Source organism: Lepisosteus oculatus, chromosome 13 (genome assembly GCF_040954835.1).
Source record: "Lepisosteus oculatus isolate fLepOcu1 chromosome 13, fLepOcu1.hap2, whole genome shotgun sequence".
Taxonomy (NCBI): domain Eukaryota; kingdom Metazoa; phylum Chordata; class Actinopteri; order Semionotiformes; family Lepisosteidae; genus Lepisosteus; species Lepisosteus oculatus.
In genome coordinates this window covers 12,131,858-12,148,640 of record NC_090708.1, presented here as the reverse complement: position 1 = coordinate 12,148,640, position 16,783 = coordinate 12,131,858, and the positions used below count along the sequence as shown (strand labels likewise).

The 16,783-nt window shown below is 37.1% G+C and overlaps 1 protein-coding gene and 1 long non-coding RNA gene across 2 annotated transcripts in view; both read right to left on the bottom strand.

Annotated features, from left to right (window-relative positions):
* The window catches only part of LOC138242180 (uncharacterized), a 145,669-nt gene that overhangs the window by 26,015 nt on the left and 102,871 nt on the right, over window positions 1–16,783 (bottom strand). The gene's annotated exons all lie outside the window — the stretch shown is intronic.
* Window positions 8,180–10,122, bottom strand: sox14 (SRY-box transcription factor 14). The gene has a single exon (XM_006637666.3). It carries the CDS (start codon window positions 9,726–9,728, stop codon window positions 9,012–9,014), a length of 717 nt encoding a protein of 238 aa, XP_006637729.1. The 5' UTR covers window positions 9,729–10,122; the 3' UTR covers window positions 8,180–9,011.

Here is a 16,783-nt window from a genome sequence, read left to right as displayed (position 1 = left end):
TATGTACAGTATAGAAACATGGTATAGAAATAAAAGTTTCCTCTTATTTAAATCACATGTAATGAAAAAGAGGAACTTTAAGACAGTCCTTTAATTGTGAGATGTCGACTTGTTTCAAGTTACATTACCTTCTTTCGAAACCTACATTTTTGTTTGTTTCATAAACTGATGACCTCACGTAAAATAAAGAAAATCCGGTCTCAGAAGTCCATAACTGAATAAACAAGAACTTCAGTTTTGTTATAATCTGGCTGTAAATTTGAATGTTCTCCTGCAACACAAAATTTTTTTTTTTCCGTTAAGACAGGTCAAAAACGTGATAAACATAAAACATTGTAAATAACGTTTTTTTTCTAATAAACTTTATCCCAACACATTTATTTTTTAAAAATATTGGTTTTTACTACAAAATCACATTGTCTCTATGTGAATACTACATGTATATATACATTTTAAAATGTGGGTACGGGAATTTTGGAACTTTTAACTTAATTCCTTTGCAAATCATAACTGTTTAATAGTGTTAATTCTTGACTGCGATCATTTCCTGCATTGCTAATCTCATTCATATGTTAATAAAGGCAATACCACCAACCTCTATTTCTCTGTGTTTAGCGGTAAACTGGTACTGGGTATTTAAACGAGAGCAAACTAAGCATGACGCGTCTCTACACGAAGCGATGTCGATGACTTCAGGCTTGTTGGAACCGCTATGAATTAAATTGTGTTAACGCTTTACTATCTATCGAAAAGAAAGCGTTTGTCTCAGCGCATAGTTGTTAAGTATTTTAAGGAGTTATCTCCCTGTATATCGCCACAACATTCGAGGACTGAGATTGGAACGAACACTTTCGCGCATCGCCTCTTCCGGCTCCGTAATAAGGCGAAGCACAGCCGCCGCCACCATCAACAGTTTATATAAAATGCACTTCCTTGTAAACAAATAAATTCAAATTTCCGAAGTATCAGATAATACGGTTATAAGGATAACCAAAAGATCTAGAGAAGCAAAAAATGAAATCTGTTTTATTTCATCTTGCATTGACACATTGCTGCGAGTTGTTTTGTTTTCTTGTGGAATAAAAATTGACGCAGGATTTTGTTCCTGATCTACAAATGTCTGCCACCAAACATCACTCAAGATGCTTTTCCCCCCTTCAGATCTTGGCATAAGCTTTTCTGTGCAGTTACATTTACATAAAATTTAGTCTTAATTGATAGTTTTCTCTTTTTTTCGGGACAAGATCGTTAAAAAGCAATTATCATTCTAAACACAATTATCATAAAATAAATAATGACAAACAGTAAATTGCTTAAAGTACATTACAGCATTCTGTAGGTGACTAGTGTAATATTCTCTATAGGTTTCAAAGCACTGACAAATGTTGAACAAAATACTGGCCTGAAACAAATATGTACATATATCATACGCAGATTTTCTAATTGAAAAAAGTTTCAACGCTATATGACTATTTGCATCACCTTTTTGCCTATTAAGTACCAACATCTACAACAAAATATCTACCCTCTGTATGCACTTGCAAGTAAGGTGAGAAACTATTTCTAAAAACTGCGGAGAAACTGTTAAACACTGATATACACAAAGAATATGTGTTGCGTGTAATAAATGCGTAATCCAAGAGTGGTGAGCAACGCTTCAGTCATCAGCTGCAATAAAGTGATTAATGATGTACCAAGACACGGTCAAAAGCGACAGCACAGACTGTAGCTGATTAAACAAACTGATCTTCGAACATACAGAATAAAAATCGCGATGTACTACTTTCCTCGATTAAGATTTGAGTTTTACTTAGCATGCTCCTCTCACCACACACAGCGGAAAGTCCTGCTACCGACTCAAGCAGTGGTCTGTACTGTAGATTAATTACCACTAATATTTTTTTATTCTCAAATCAGGGCCTTATCTTCTAACATCTCTCAGACGAGAGTGACTCGCATGGCAGCCTGTCTGTCGTGTTTGCAACTTTGCAGTGTTCATTTCAGTAATGATTTCAACAAACAGCAAGCATGTTTGTACAGAACCCCCAGACACCCCCGCACACACGGTTCAACTCACTATATACGTACAAATCGTTGAACAGCGTCAGTGGGGCGGTAAAAACCACCACGTTAAAAACAGTTTTGAAAAGATTCTTCTTGTACCGAAGGTTTATAATTTGCACACTTTGCAGTGTTAAATACTAAAGCGACGTGCAAGTGCAGCTACTCAAATAACAAAAAACCCGACTGAACAGGTGCATCGTCATTATCTGAAGAAATAGCAACACACCTTCAGTTCGTCAGTAAAGGAATGAGTTCAGTTGCTGGAACAATTTAACTCATTTCCAAACTTTGTTTTTGGTTATACAGTATACTAACAATAATGAAATTGGATATTGACAGATGAATACTGAAGTAATTATTTCCATTGTAAATATTTCAGATACAAGCCAGTATCTTGAAGAAACAGACCGGGATACTACTATTTATAATAATGCCGTTAGGAGGGGAAAACATCGGGAAATCATTCTTTGCTTCTTATAAATGTCAGTGTACTTGAAAAATGCTTCAGGTAATTCTAAATCAACCAGACCAGCGCTAAACTACCCTGTTGATCAAATTTCAAACTTGTTGAAACCATACTCGCTATTTTTCTTTATTGTTACTAACTCAAGCCTGTTATGGTCCTTAGAAAGACACATTGAGGATGCAATTGTTAAAACTAGAATAACTTACATCTGGGGTTTTACAACGAAATTCTGGATTAAAAAAAAAATCGACGACGGTGTTCCCGTTCATCATGATCAAAGTTTAAAAAGTAATGTATGATGTCTGTGCTTTTTTTTTCTTTTAAACGATTGAATTGGGACCCTTTTTCGCTGTTCACGTACGAAGAACAAGAAGGAATATGCATAAACCTGTCAAGAAAAACAATTACCGGGGGGAAGCGATGACAATATGAACATGCTGCATTTGATATAAAACAACATTTATATTTCTTTAAAATACCTGGGGGGAGGTTGGAATATCTGCAATTCTTTCATATCAGTAGGAAAGGAATGAAGTCTTAGTGTAAATCACTTTTCCAGCTGGAACTGCACATTAAACAGCCATGGCGCGATTCCCTTTCTCTCGGCGTATCCCGTCCCTATTTCCTTATCAGCTCATTCACCATTTCATTTCTCTTAAATGAGAATGCGGGGACCCCCAAATTCAAGGCCGGCACTTCAAACAAGGGGACGGCGGTTCACTTTTCTTCTGTCAAAATGGTATCCCAGATCCAATTTCAGATAGACAGGGGTTTAGCGATGATGCTTCTTTGGAGTTTCAGAGACAGAGAGCGCGGGCAAAACAATAGTTAACATTTCGAAATCAAATCAGCTGTGTTTCTGAACTGTTTCCCTACCAATATTTTCTGTAGATATAAGATAAAAAAAGGCTAATCCGTTTGTGATTAGTCTGTCTGTATTACCATTGAATTCACTGCGCAATAATATAAAGTCGGTTACCTACAGAAAGTATACGCCGGTATATGGTATGTAACATTTTCAAGTTTGTGTGCTCGCTAGTTAAAAATCGTATGAATGCCTAGTCTTACATAAAACCGAAAATTAGCACAGCGAGATGGTGCGCAAGATGCTGAAAGCGGCACAGCAGACCTTATTCTGTAGTGTTGATTTTGTGGTTACATTAAACGACAATAATGCAAACGACCCATGGCATTCAATTAAAAGTGTTACGTCCCTTCACTTTTGTTTCATGTGTTTTATAATTTTGACTAAAGTGTTTTGAGGAGTGAAAAGCGGGCTTGTGTTCCCTCCTCATTGACTTTTATCACTAAATTAAGCATATAAATGACCTGAAAGCACTGGCTGTCGTATTAAATTAAATAAAATAAAGAACAATTATCCTCTCTTTTTCTCTGATCTCAGCCTGAAAGGAGCCCCAGAGAGATAAGGGAGATTGAATTCTACTCTGGAACCACTTGGGTTCTGTTGTGTTAAAATAAAAACGTCTGGGAGAGCAGTTAAAGGGAGATTTAGGATGCCTATAATTTCGAATCACAATTTTCTTCCTTTTATTTCTCGGGTGCCATTTGTTTTGTTTTTGACCGTGAATAAACTTAAACTTGTAAAGACGGACCGTGCCAATTCAATATACTAGAAATGATCACAGCTGATTAATTACCATGAAGCGTTCATAAATTAACATCTAATTACACATACGCTCTCCCTATATGCTTTTGCAGACTATAGAAAATTGCACTAATTGATTTTAAAATTATTACAAACCTGGATCTTAATTCAATATTGTTTATAGAAATAATAAAAAAACAATGGCTACAGTTAAGTATGTATGCATGCAAATAGATCTCCGAAATATGGATACGGACGTACGTATTTTTACAATTTCAGAATGAAAGACATATCTGTGATAAAGTGACAACATGCAGTGATGCTCTTTTGAATAATTTATTTGTATTAAATACACAGCAGTTAAATTTGAACTCCAGACTCTCCGGATGATTGTACGAGTCTAATAAATATGCTTTAAGCTCAAGTGGCATTAATTCGGGAAGGATAGTAAAGGAATTGATTACCATAACAAGTCCAAATGTAATACAGTATTACAGAAAATGCGCTTTTTTTCTGCCTATTCTTTATATAAGAGGCCCTAGAAGTAATTATCATTGTCCAATTTCAAAGTTGAGTCTGCACGCTTTAGGGGGCTGATGTAAAACTTCATATTCAGTTCAATGGAGTATCACCATAATTTACAGCGCCAGATAAGAGCAGAGTCTGTCATAAAAATCTGGGGCTGCCTGCCTCCTCCCCTCCTCCCTCCCCTATATTGAATTGCACCTTGGGCAATAGTGCAGAATCCAGAATCTTAACTTCTCTCGGCATATGTTCCTGGCAGATAAGTAAACAATCTGGATGTGAAATGAAAATTTTAATTAATACAGTAATGCTATTACACCTCGGTGTGGAAATCCCATTCCCTGCCCTGCGACAATAGACGAAAGTACAGGCGAATTGCAATCCTCTGTCTGTACCCTCAACGCAATTGTTTTGCAAGCTTGTTTTCTTTGAATGAATCTCATCTTAGATTTCAATAATTACTAGTTCTAAACCCACTTACCTAAAAAAGGAAAACCTGGCACCAGCGGTGTTATGTTTTTATTTTTGTCGAGCTTTTCAAGTTAAAAGAAGATGGTTGCTGGTATGTGTTCTGAGATGATCCCCGCACGTTGTTTCATGTTTGACTATTTAAATGTGGCTTGTTAGTAATATGAGGCATTTTGTTGTTTGTCTTTAGAAAATTGGGAGGATTTTATTAACTTTGATCTTTCTTAAGGGCTTAGGCACGCCCTGTAATGTGTAAACGGCTAGCAAAGATGCGAGCATGTAGGCGGTGAATAGGAGAGAGGGGTTTCAACAACAAAAAATATGAATAAGCCAATGGGATCCATTGATGACTGAAAATTACTCAAAAAATTAAACATCAAAAACTGAAATCATATAAAACAGCACCCTTGCAATATGGAAAACGATCTCGCACTACTTAGGAAACGTCATTCCTTAAATTGGACGATAACAAGTCTTCCAGGACCTTCTTTTCTTGAAAACTATATTAAATAGTTTTAAATAGTAAATAAGAATTTGCTAACATTACAATGAGAATGTTACTAATGTTTTTCTTATACATCTTCTCATTTCAGTGGGCCTCTACATCACTTCCTATTACGCAACCTTAATAAAAAAGATTTGTTTCTCACGGTGGTAGTATTTTAAGAGTTGTATTCCAACATGAGGATTTAGAACTTATCAGTTCTTCTACAAAGTAAAGCAAATTAGACTACAACTAAGTTCAAACTAATTGCCTGCTTGGTAGCTTATAGATCACCTTTCCCAGTTCCATTATGTATAAGAAAATCACCATGCCTGTATAGCAAAACAACTCAGTTCTGTAATAGTTTCACTAACTGCAATGCTAGCAGTTCTTTTTTTAAGCGACGCTAAAGGAAAACCAGCTTAAAATGCTACAGCCTCTGCTTCTTAAAAAGTAGTTGTATGTTTTTTTCTTATTGAAGATAACATTTATAACGTTGCGCATTTCGTGATCAAAATCATTGGAACCAGTAACAGCTCGCAGGGCACACGTTACAATTGGGGCGATAATAATAAGATAAAAACAATTGCTGTGGTTTTCAGCTACAACCTCTCCTCAACCCGTACAGACCTTCACGTGCCCGTCTGCACAGCTGAAGTTAAGAAATGTTGTCTAAGTACAGACAAGCATCTCGTGCGTTTTAATGATTTTCCTCTGAAAGACAGACAAGGTGCTGTCAAACAGGTCGGACAAGAAGAAATGCCCTCGAGGGAAGCGCTCTCCTACACGTTTGGATATCAAACGTAGTAATCGTTTCACTTCAGTGTCACGATGATTGAATAACATTGCTTGCACAACTGAAGGCAGAGACCAGGTTTTAGGAACCAGATTACAAACAGGTCTGCGAACCTTTGTCTGCGAAATAAAAATGAACATGGCAAAACTGCAAAATTACAAGCCACGTGAAATACGCACCTCAAACGGCAAACAACAATTCAGCAGTGATTAAAATGATTCGTGACTCCATGCGACCAAAGGGGAAATTAAGAGCTACAACTAAACACGTTTTCCTTTTCTTGGTATGTGCTTCACTTGTTTAATTAAGTACGAAAGGGTATGTAGCCTGAGAACTAGAATCAAGTTATACCTGAAACATTAAATGTTCAGCAGTAACTAAAAGCATGAAATTCTCAGTTTCTTCAAATGTAGCATACGCGATCAATACTATACATTTGCTTTTTATTCTTAATGGGAAGCATATGTAAAGGGACTATTCGCAGTCTTGCCCAATCTCACTACTATTGATATTTATTTTTGTTTTGCAAAGCTTAAATGGAGTAGACCTGTCTGACATGGACACACGCAAAACCGGATAAGAGGTGACAGCAAATGTCAGTCCGAGTTACATCAGGTGGGCCGCGGCTCTTTGTTGCTGACCTTCCCAGTGCATCTATTATCAAAGCCCGGTTCGTTCACTTTTTCTCGAAGCGCCCTAGATGCACTCCGCCCTACTCCGTTTAAGAAATTAACTCGAAAGCTGCGCCAAAGCAAAAGCGATAATTGTTCACCTTTGAATGCTGCTCGAGTCACTCTTTTCACTAATTGTCCTTCTGTGTGAAGTGTTTTGTGAAGCTAAAACAGCGTGGATAAGCTTTCTAACCACCCCCACTCTCTAAACTGATTTTCCCTCTTTTGTTTGTCCCAGCCTGATCTTTAATTCATCCGCTCGTATTTTGAGGCTTCTATTATGTTACCGGGTCCCGTGTTTGTTAATTGTGTTGTGCCATTTTTCTGACAGTCTCGCTACTACACTTCTGGAAACGTTGCGCAGACAAGACGGATCACATTGCAATTCAGTGGAACCAGATGGACAACTGCTACTCTCTTTAATGAAAAGCCCCAGCTTCCTTTAACAACCGGGCTGATAAATGATCCCTGCTAACAGTTTTTCAAACACTACTAATTGTCTAGCACAACATGGTTAAGCTGCCTTTATTTCCTTGCTACGCTTCAACGCTGTAGCCTTTTCACACCGAATCGCAAGCAAGTGTATTTCCCAAAGAAGCGTATCCACAAATACACCAACGACAGATTTAGAGCAATTTCACTACATAAAGATAAAAACACGTAACAAGACTAATATTCAGAAGAAAACTGAATTGCACTCTTAAGTAAACAAAACATAAGCCTGTGGTATTTAATATAGTATTAAACTAGAAAAACATCGCATCTTAAACCATAGTTCACCTTGTATCTTTGGCACGAGTTTGAGATTCAACTCCAGGTCACACGGACTAAAAGATAAAATTGAGTGAAAAACAAGCTCTTCAGAAGTTTCACAACGTGTCAATTATATATCCCTCTTATGTTCGTGCACTTGTCTTTAACACAAGCATCCCTCAGTTTGTAACACGGAGAAAAATCTTAATCTTATGAAGTTTGAGCAGTAGGCCAAATGCCACCAGGATTCATTTTTGGATGCAGGGGATGTGTCCAAATCGGTTTTTTTTCTAACACACGCAACTAAATTATAAGTAATATTTGCAATATATAATCATACAACATATTTTATATTTTTGAAGACAGATTGTCTTTATTCAAAACGTCTGTGCCCGTCAAATGAACAGAGATACGAGGTAACATCCTTCTGGATACATTTTTTTTTCTTTCCATGACATACTTTAACATGATTAAATTACCATTTTAGTTAAAAAATACAACATTAAACTGCCTGACTTCATATTTGAAGTGCTCTCTAAAATTAAATGTAACGTGTGACTATTTGCACTGGACCACAAAAAAGTAAAAAATAAAATAAAAAAGCATAAGGACTGACTTTTTTCATTGGATATTTTAAATAAACAATCTAATTTATTGTGCCTGTTCCATAAATATAAACAATATATTCCGCATATTTTTTTAAAAATTCAGAACTCCTATTTTTGACACTTGTGATTCAAAAAATTCTGTGTCAAGATATTATTATATTTTTACATGAAAATGGTACTTCTGAACTGTGCAAACCAAAAATGTTTTGGAAATAATTATAATATTAATCATTAAAACAAAACAGTTATTATAGCATCAAAATGTACATAATAAATAAACTTAAAGGCCGCCTTTTTATTTCGGTAGCCAGCAATAAACGTTTTAACATTTACAATTCTTACAGTTCTCGGGGCGCCTGCCTTATAGCTATTCCAAGTTCCGTGCTGAGGTCTTTGTAGAAGCGTCCTGTTAATAATCATAAAAAGTTTTTTGTTCGTTTTCTTTAAAACAGAAGTCCACGGCTTCAGTTAGTGATTGGTCATTCATTTCTTTAAGTTTTTTTTTTTCTCACAGTCTTTTATTTACATGCATTGTAGTATTCAAGTTTCAGAAATAAATCTGGCTTAATGTTACATAGCAGCGGCGTGGGCTGAAGAGTAGGGGTCTATTCCAGTCTTGGTCATACCTGGGAAAAGTATGTAGGCAACTGGGGGCTGTAAACTAGACGCTGACCAGGCGGTACAGTTACAGGGAACCACGTAACCCGGGTTTGTGGGTGACGGGTGGGTGTGAGTGTGCTGACTGGGGCAGCTCAAACTGCCGAAAGCGCCGTTCTGGTATCCTAAGGAGGAGGCGTAGGGCAAAGTGCTGGTGGTCAAAGTGTGGGGCACCTCTGCCATCTTCTGAATGGCACTGGAGCTGAACTGGCTGGGGTCGAGAAAGGAGTAAGGCGCTGAAGTCGGTGGGAGGAACGCCCTGGCTTTTTCTGATGAACCCAAAAGGGAGTCTGTGGCCGAGACCGGGAGTCCTTTCAAATGATCCGTGTCCCCGAGGTAGGGTAAGGGAAAGACATACCTGTCTTTCTTCAGCAAATTCTTGGGTTTGCGTCTAGGTCTGTACTTGTAATCTGGGTGTTCTTTCATGTGCTGCGCTCTCAGTCTCTTCGCCTCGTCGATGTAAGGTCGCTTTTCAGATTCCGAAAGCAGTTTCCATTCGGCTCCGAGTCTTTTGCTGATTTCCGAATTGTGCATTTTGGGGTTTTCCTGTGCCATTTTCCTCCTTTGGCCCCGGGACCAAACCATGAAGGCATTCATGGGTCTTTTAATGTGATCTACAGGCTTTGACATTTTAAATACCGTCCTTTTTTTATCCCCTTTTATAAGAACAACAGAAGTTAGTTCACCAAGCAGGAAATCAGTTCACCTGTCCCGTAGATCGTAACTGATCATACCAGTTCTCAGATGAGTGGAAAAAAGGCTAAAAAACGAAGAAGAATAAAAAATCCAGGGGCCGATTCTCCAGTAATCAACACGAGAATAAATATTTTCTTCTTGAAAAAAAAATGGGTTCTGTACTTCAGTGGCAATGTATGGTAGCCGTACATATGCAAGATCCACCAAGGTGATGCGAGTTCCGATGGCGATTAGGCTTAAACTGTTTGTATTTTTCTTGGAGGTGTCTCGCCTTGCAAAGCACCTGGCTTGGAAATGAGGAAAAGCTGGTGAATGAGAGCCAAAAGCGGTGAAGTTCAAAGGCTGGGCTGGTTTGGTCTGCACGCAATCTGACATAATCGCAGGGCGTTCACTTACCAACCTGGGCGCCCAATCAGCACGGAGAGAGAGACGTAATACCTTTACAAAAAATATGTATATTACTACATAAACAAAGATTGGGGAGGAAAAAAAAGGGTTACTTTTTTTCCCTGCCCGAATCCATTTACTCAAAATGGTACAAACATAGCCCTTCAGCCTTCTTGCAATAAAACCAGGGTTTTAAGGGTACAAATCCTAAGGAGATAGCGGCAAACGAACCTCTCTGAATCCCAGTCTATGCAAACGACTTAACCAAAGAATTCAAAAGTCCGTTTTACATATTTGCTTACAAAACATTACCGTTTCTAATACCAATGCAAAATGTTGTCACTGAAAATACAACTAGAAGCCGACTTTAGACACCCTTTTCTACAGTTTGAAACCGTTATCTTTATATACTGTTCGTATATGTGGAAATTCATAGTGTCGAATATTTTGACCAAATATTTACCAAACATTACTCGAGGAAATTAGTTCTACACTTCAAAACGATGAAACCACATTCTAAATATTATTAGCAGTCTAGGAAATCAACTAGCAAGAGCTCAATTCAATAAATAATAGTCTGTCTAATGTGACAATCCCCTGAAGGGAAATGTGTATTAAATGAGAACAATTGTCCAGAATTCCTTTGGGACGTAGCTGGTTAAAGCTTTCATTTTTTGCACCTGTTTTTGCAGCACTAATCTCAGTACACAACGACCTCGTGTAGAACATGCCTGGATTCTGATTTAATGGTCGCGTTCTGAGCCCCCAAGAATCGAAAACTAAACGTGGAAGATACAATTGTGCTGTTTGCAATGTTTCAAAACTAAAAACAACAACAACAACAACAAATGAAGTATGATAACATTTACAGTAAATGTGACAATGTGGAATGTTAAAAGGGGAATTCTGAATGATCTTTTATGATTGTGGTGCCGTTTTAAAATACATTACGTCGGTACACCTAGTTTGTCCCACAATGGTTTCTAATTCCATACGAATCATTGTTTATTTTTTACTGTCCCGTTTTAACATATGTCCCAAGTACAATGTGACACACCTATCATCTGGCAATGGTCTTGCAATTTAGATTTTTAGCTATTTAGTACGCGAGTGTGCTTCCCCAAAAGAGGATAGCACGTAATAATAGTTACAACATGCAAATTCGTCTGTTCAAACAGATCACTGCTTCAGTGACCCGCAGGCAAAACGAGGTTGATGTATGACTCGCTCAGTTGTGATTATTAAGTGAAATGTATAAGTGATCCCTGATAAAATGAGTCTGGCACGAAGCTGAAATATGAACAAGGACTGAAAATATTAAATGTGTGTCGTTTTAAAAAAATCACTTAGGTATTTCATTCATAAAAACAGAAAATAAAAAAAATACAATTTTAAAAGAAATTGAATGAGAAATAAAATGTAAAACACACAGTCATAAGTGAAATAGCAATATGTTTCACCATAAATATATATAGCATATTATATAAAGTATATTTGAATGTTTTCTTTTGAAGACTAATGCGCTCTTTGTATGCTATACAGTACATTTGCAGTCGTTGGGTACAACCATATAATTAATTCAAATATTGCCTTTCAATTTAGTCCTTAGTTTAAAGTTTTAACATATTACAATGAGATATGGTGTACATTTTTATGTTTACCCCTATTATTACATACAGCTGTTGCATTTTTATCCAAATCCCGTAAAACCCTCATAGCTAGCGTACAGTATATGCTTTGAAGAGGGAGAGAAGTCCGTAGTTAATCCAGTAGGTTGTGCTCGACTGCAGAGTACCTGCCACCTAAACACTAACCCAAAACAAAGTCAAATTTTGCGAACTTTCAATTCCTCTTTTGAGATGTGGCGCCTCACCTGCTTGGTCTCCCAGGGAACTTTTACTTTCCCTCCGCTCTGCATCTATGGAGACGGCTGGCTTTCTCGCTGTATGTTTTCATTTTCTATTATTCTGATTGTGTGTGCTGTTGTTGTTGCTGTTACAAGCCGTGAAATAATGACTTAAAGCATGTGTTTGGCTAATTGAAGTAATTCGCTGCTGTGGTGAAACGTTTTATTTAGCTTGTAATCGGGTCACGAAGGTTAAGTCAGAGAGAATGAAAATTAAACAAGAAACTGTTAAGTTCGTTTAGAATTTTGGCTTCACAATAAAATGCATTAAGTATTATAATGTAACACGGGATGTTTCAGATGTTTTTTTTCCCTAGAAAAGGAGAAGTTGATGCCAGTGAATTGTTTTTTCCATAAATATTCAAATTTACGGAGGGGGGGGTAAGATATTAAGTATTCCTGTTCTTTCTTCAGTTGTACACTTAGAACAAAATCAACATTCAAATTATCTTCACTATTGTTCTTTAGAGTCTCTATAGAAGTATTAGATTACAGAACCTGAGCAGATCTGATTTTTTTTCCCGTTTTACTTTCCTTTTTCGTTCCTGTAATATTTCTACTTTTTTAAACGTCGTCTCTTTTCCCCAGCGTTTTGTAAGCAACGCAGCTCGAAATTCCGAGAACATCAAAGCGTTATAATTGCGACAATATAAATTACGGCAGGAATTAACAAGAATTATCAGGGCACATCACATTCCAGCAGACAACGTCTATATTTACATGAAAAGAGGCTCGGCGCACCGAATTAGCTGAGAATGCGAAACCCGTAATTAAGTGGTAAGTAAGCGTCAGTAAATGAAAAGGGAAAATCAGGAAGTGAAAAGGTGGCAGAAGTGAAAGAGTGGAGGAAACAAAAGTGATGTGGTACTCAAGGTTACCCATCCTCTATATTTGGAATAAACAGATAGTCCAATGAAATATATGCACACACACAAAATCAAAGAAGCTCTCAAATCCAGTGCTTTAACTTAAAACACACCTGCTTTTTCGATTTAAGGCACGCTGCCTGTATTTCAGCTCAATAGAGGTGCTATCATACATCTCAGTCTTTAGATGATGAAAAATCAAGTGGGGGGAAACAGACGAATACTACTCATATCAGTTTCATACGCTTCTCATTCACAATTTTAACTTTTTATTGAGCATTAGGAGTTCATTAAAATATTGCCTTTTTATCCTTAATTAATTGACTTATGCCCCACTACATAATACAGTGATAATAAGCGATGGTTGTTAAAACGACTTTTGAAAGGCATTAATTGCGTCTAAACATAGGGCGATAAGGCCATTTCAAAAACTCGTCAGCTGTAAACTAATGCTAGACCTGGATTCGGAATTTGGGAACACACAGGTACGTATACAATAGACTATGTGTTGTAAATCGAGATCCCTGGTAAAATGTATGAACAAACCAAGTGGGTACGTATACGCACAGAAACACATAAAGAAGGACTTTGTGTTTTCAAGACGACCGTCACAGATAGCTAAATGGTGTGCATTTCTAGGATTCTTGCTGTTGTTAACAGTGTGCCAGTCTAGCAATCCTACAGCACTCCATTATTTTATTTAAGCTTGAGGTACTGATGCGATGTGACATTCTAATATACCGTCACTGTTACAAGATACCGCATCAGGAAGCGTACAGAAGCTTTTGAAATCGATGAAAGCAAGAGAAACGGGATAGGATAATCAGTATTAAAAGGCTATAGCACAGAACACCACGCAGATTCATACAGTATAACCACTTTCCCTGTTTCGGTTTCAACTTGCAAATTGCTTCTAATGTATAAACTTCGTATTTTTGTGTGAACTAAATCGCTTAACAGTAGCGGAAGGAAACGAAAGTCAAGAGGTAACGTCTCCACGTGTTGTAACCGTGGCAGTTTCACAGGATGAAAAGTGTTCGTTTTGTCGGGGAAAGGCAAGCGGCAAAGACTAGGTTTTATTAACGCGTTACGTTTTTTTCTTCCCAACAATACCTAGATTAGCACCTTTCCTCTGGAAGGGGTTGCCCCCTACACAATCCATAACATCGCGGAATTTACAACTGGAAGGAAAATATTTTATTTGTGCTTCACAGAGAAAGCCTTTCATTACAACAACCCTGACAGTGGTGTCTTCTATATAACCATTAAATGCAATATAAGCAGAACCCCAAACAGCAAAGAATAAATAATGGTATTTATTAAATTGATGTTGCAATAGTATACATCCACGGATACAGACGGAATATTGTGAGAGTGACAGACGGGCATTGTTCACTATTAATAGTGTCACGTCATTAGTGCATAATAATGCTATTTAAGAGTGTTAGGGGAAATGTGATAGGGTTTTCTTTATTCCAATTAAGGTGGAAAAATACATTCTTACAAAGCAACTTATTATTACTAACATGATTGTAAAGCACTAAAAAGGCATAAATATCCTCAATATATTAGTATATATATCCTCAGTATTGATTTGTTGAACACCTGTCTATGGTACAAACGAGGGAGTTCAGCCAACATTTCAGAGTCAGTCTTCGTTGAATGTGGTAAACCTCGGTTTCGGAGTGGATTTTAGATGGAGCGCGTAAAATTGGGACCGACTTCCCTGTAAAGTATGTGCTATCAGTCTATGAGTGGATTTAAATGTACTTTTAAATGATGTTTTGTTATTTCGCAAGCGTCTGAATAAAGAAAATAGTTTATGGTAGGCCTATATTTTGGAAAATGAAGGACTCTGAGAACTCATTTGAACTCCAGGTCTTAGAGTATATTTTTCGAGTAATGAAAAGAGGCTAAACGCATAATTTGATGCTCAAAACTTTATTGTAGCCCTGCTTCCAGATATAAGCTTACAAGAACATTATAAATGTATAAAATGTGTTTGGTTATGATGGTGTATTTGAGTATTTATTCAGAATCAGATATGAAATGTGCTGTTTTACATCATACGGGATTAACATAATTTATTGTTTCTTTCTGTATGACTATTAATACAGGTTCAAAACTGCTATTTTCTAACCGAGTTAGGCTGCGATCGTTGCAGTTATAAGAGTGTTATAACACAAGCGTTTTTTTTAAATAAATGTGTTTAATGTTTTCATATATAGAACACATACGCCCACACAAAATAAAATGCCCTTTCATCCGTTCTTGATGCCAATATATTGTTTACTCTTATTTCTGATTTGTGTTTTATCAGTTGCAAACTACTGTCACGAAAAATAACGGTAAAGTTTCGACCTAGAAACATAATTCAAATATGTTTCTGCAGTGGAAGAAAACTAAAGGTTTCTCTTCTGTATACTACTTAACTTCACCGGGGAACTCAATTATGATCAAAGTCTCAGTTGCAATGGCGATTTGGAGACTCGTTTATGCAGTAGAACTGTCTGCCTCACTCAAAGACGCAACAAAGCGCCCAGCACAGGACTTGAACCCACAGGCCTCCAGGCTGGAGTCTGCAGCCCCTAACCATTACTGTACTGACAATGTACTGACGTAATGGTCCGGTAAGGTTAATATGTCTTTAACTTTGTTACATAAATGACCTGAAACTTTAGGGACAAGTAGGACTCCAGCCATCGAATTTTATGTCTGTTGGTTATCCGAAACACTTATTTTACTAAACTATCCACGTGTAATGTACGTGCTATCTGGGTCAAGTGTAGAGTCGCTTCAGTTTAAATCTAAAATGAAAAGTAGTGGACTCTGAAATGGTTGTGATTTTGCATGAAATAATAAATTACATTTTAAAATATAAAAGGATTTATGGATTTTATTTCAAACTAACGTTAACGGGTGCACATTCTCTAATAAGAAAAAAAACAGCATATTTGCTATGAGCCCGAATGCTCAGTACAATCTTTGAAAGTTGAACAGCTTTTTATGCCTATTATAAAGGTCAATAACTTACTTTCCATGACTAATAAAACCTCACAGCACTCCAAAAAGACACTTGAACACAAACGTTTGCATAGTATTAGGTCAACAATTAAGGATAGCATCCAACAGGCTATTTTTGTTTCACCAGAATAGAGCAACTGGACAAAACCCAAGAAACAAGATATAGGATGTTGGAAATGTAACCATAAGCAACAACACAGCCTTGTACATACAACAGAATGAACAGTTCAAAGCACTGGTTGGAAAAAAACAGCCTGATAACAGTCATGAATATGCTTTGCTTTTGAGCTGGAAGGCTGACTCTTTTCTTCTTTTGGCAATGTCTGACACATATACTCTAAGGTGGTTTACTTCATGTTGTTTTTGAACCTCTAGAGTTAACTCGCATTTTGCACCACAATAATAAACAAGATGTGAAAGATCCCTGCTGTTATCTGGAATAGGAACCAGGTCCAGCATTGTGCCACAGAAAGATGCATTTAGTCTTTTCGTGTTTGGGATGAGTATTGATGGCCATGCTCACCTTTAAATGATCAGAAAACTTGCTAAGAATGCTTTATCAAAGAGAGAAGGAGGCTTAGAGATCTCTGTGGTTTCCCTTTCATCCTTTCATGCTACCACTGCAATAAAATGTGTAACTGGACCAGACTGTGTGAGTGCTCTCTCTGGTGTCACTAAGCCAACAATGTGTATAAGACTGTAAGACACAAGTGAACAAGGTGTGTCATATTTACCATCTTTTATTGATTTAAATACTGAGTGATGTTACAGAATATGGACTACAATTCTCATTCCTACTTTTAAAT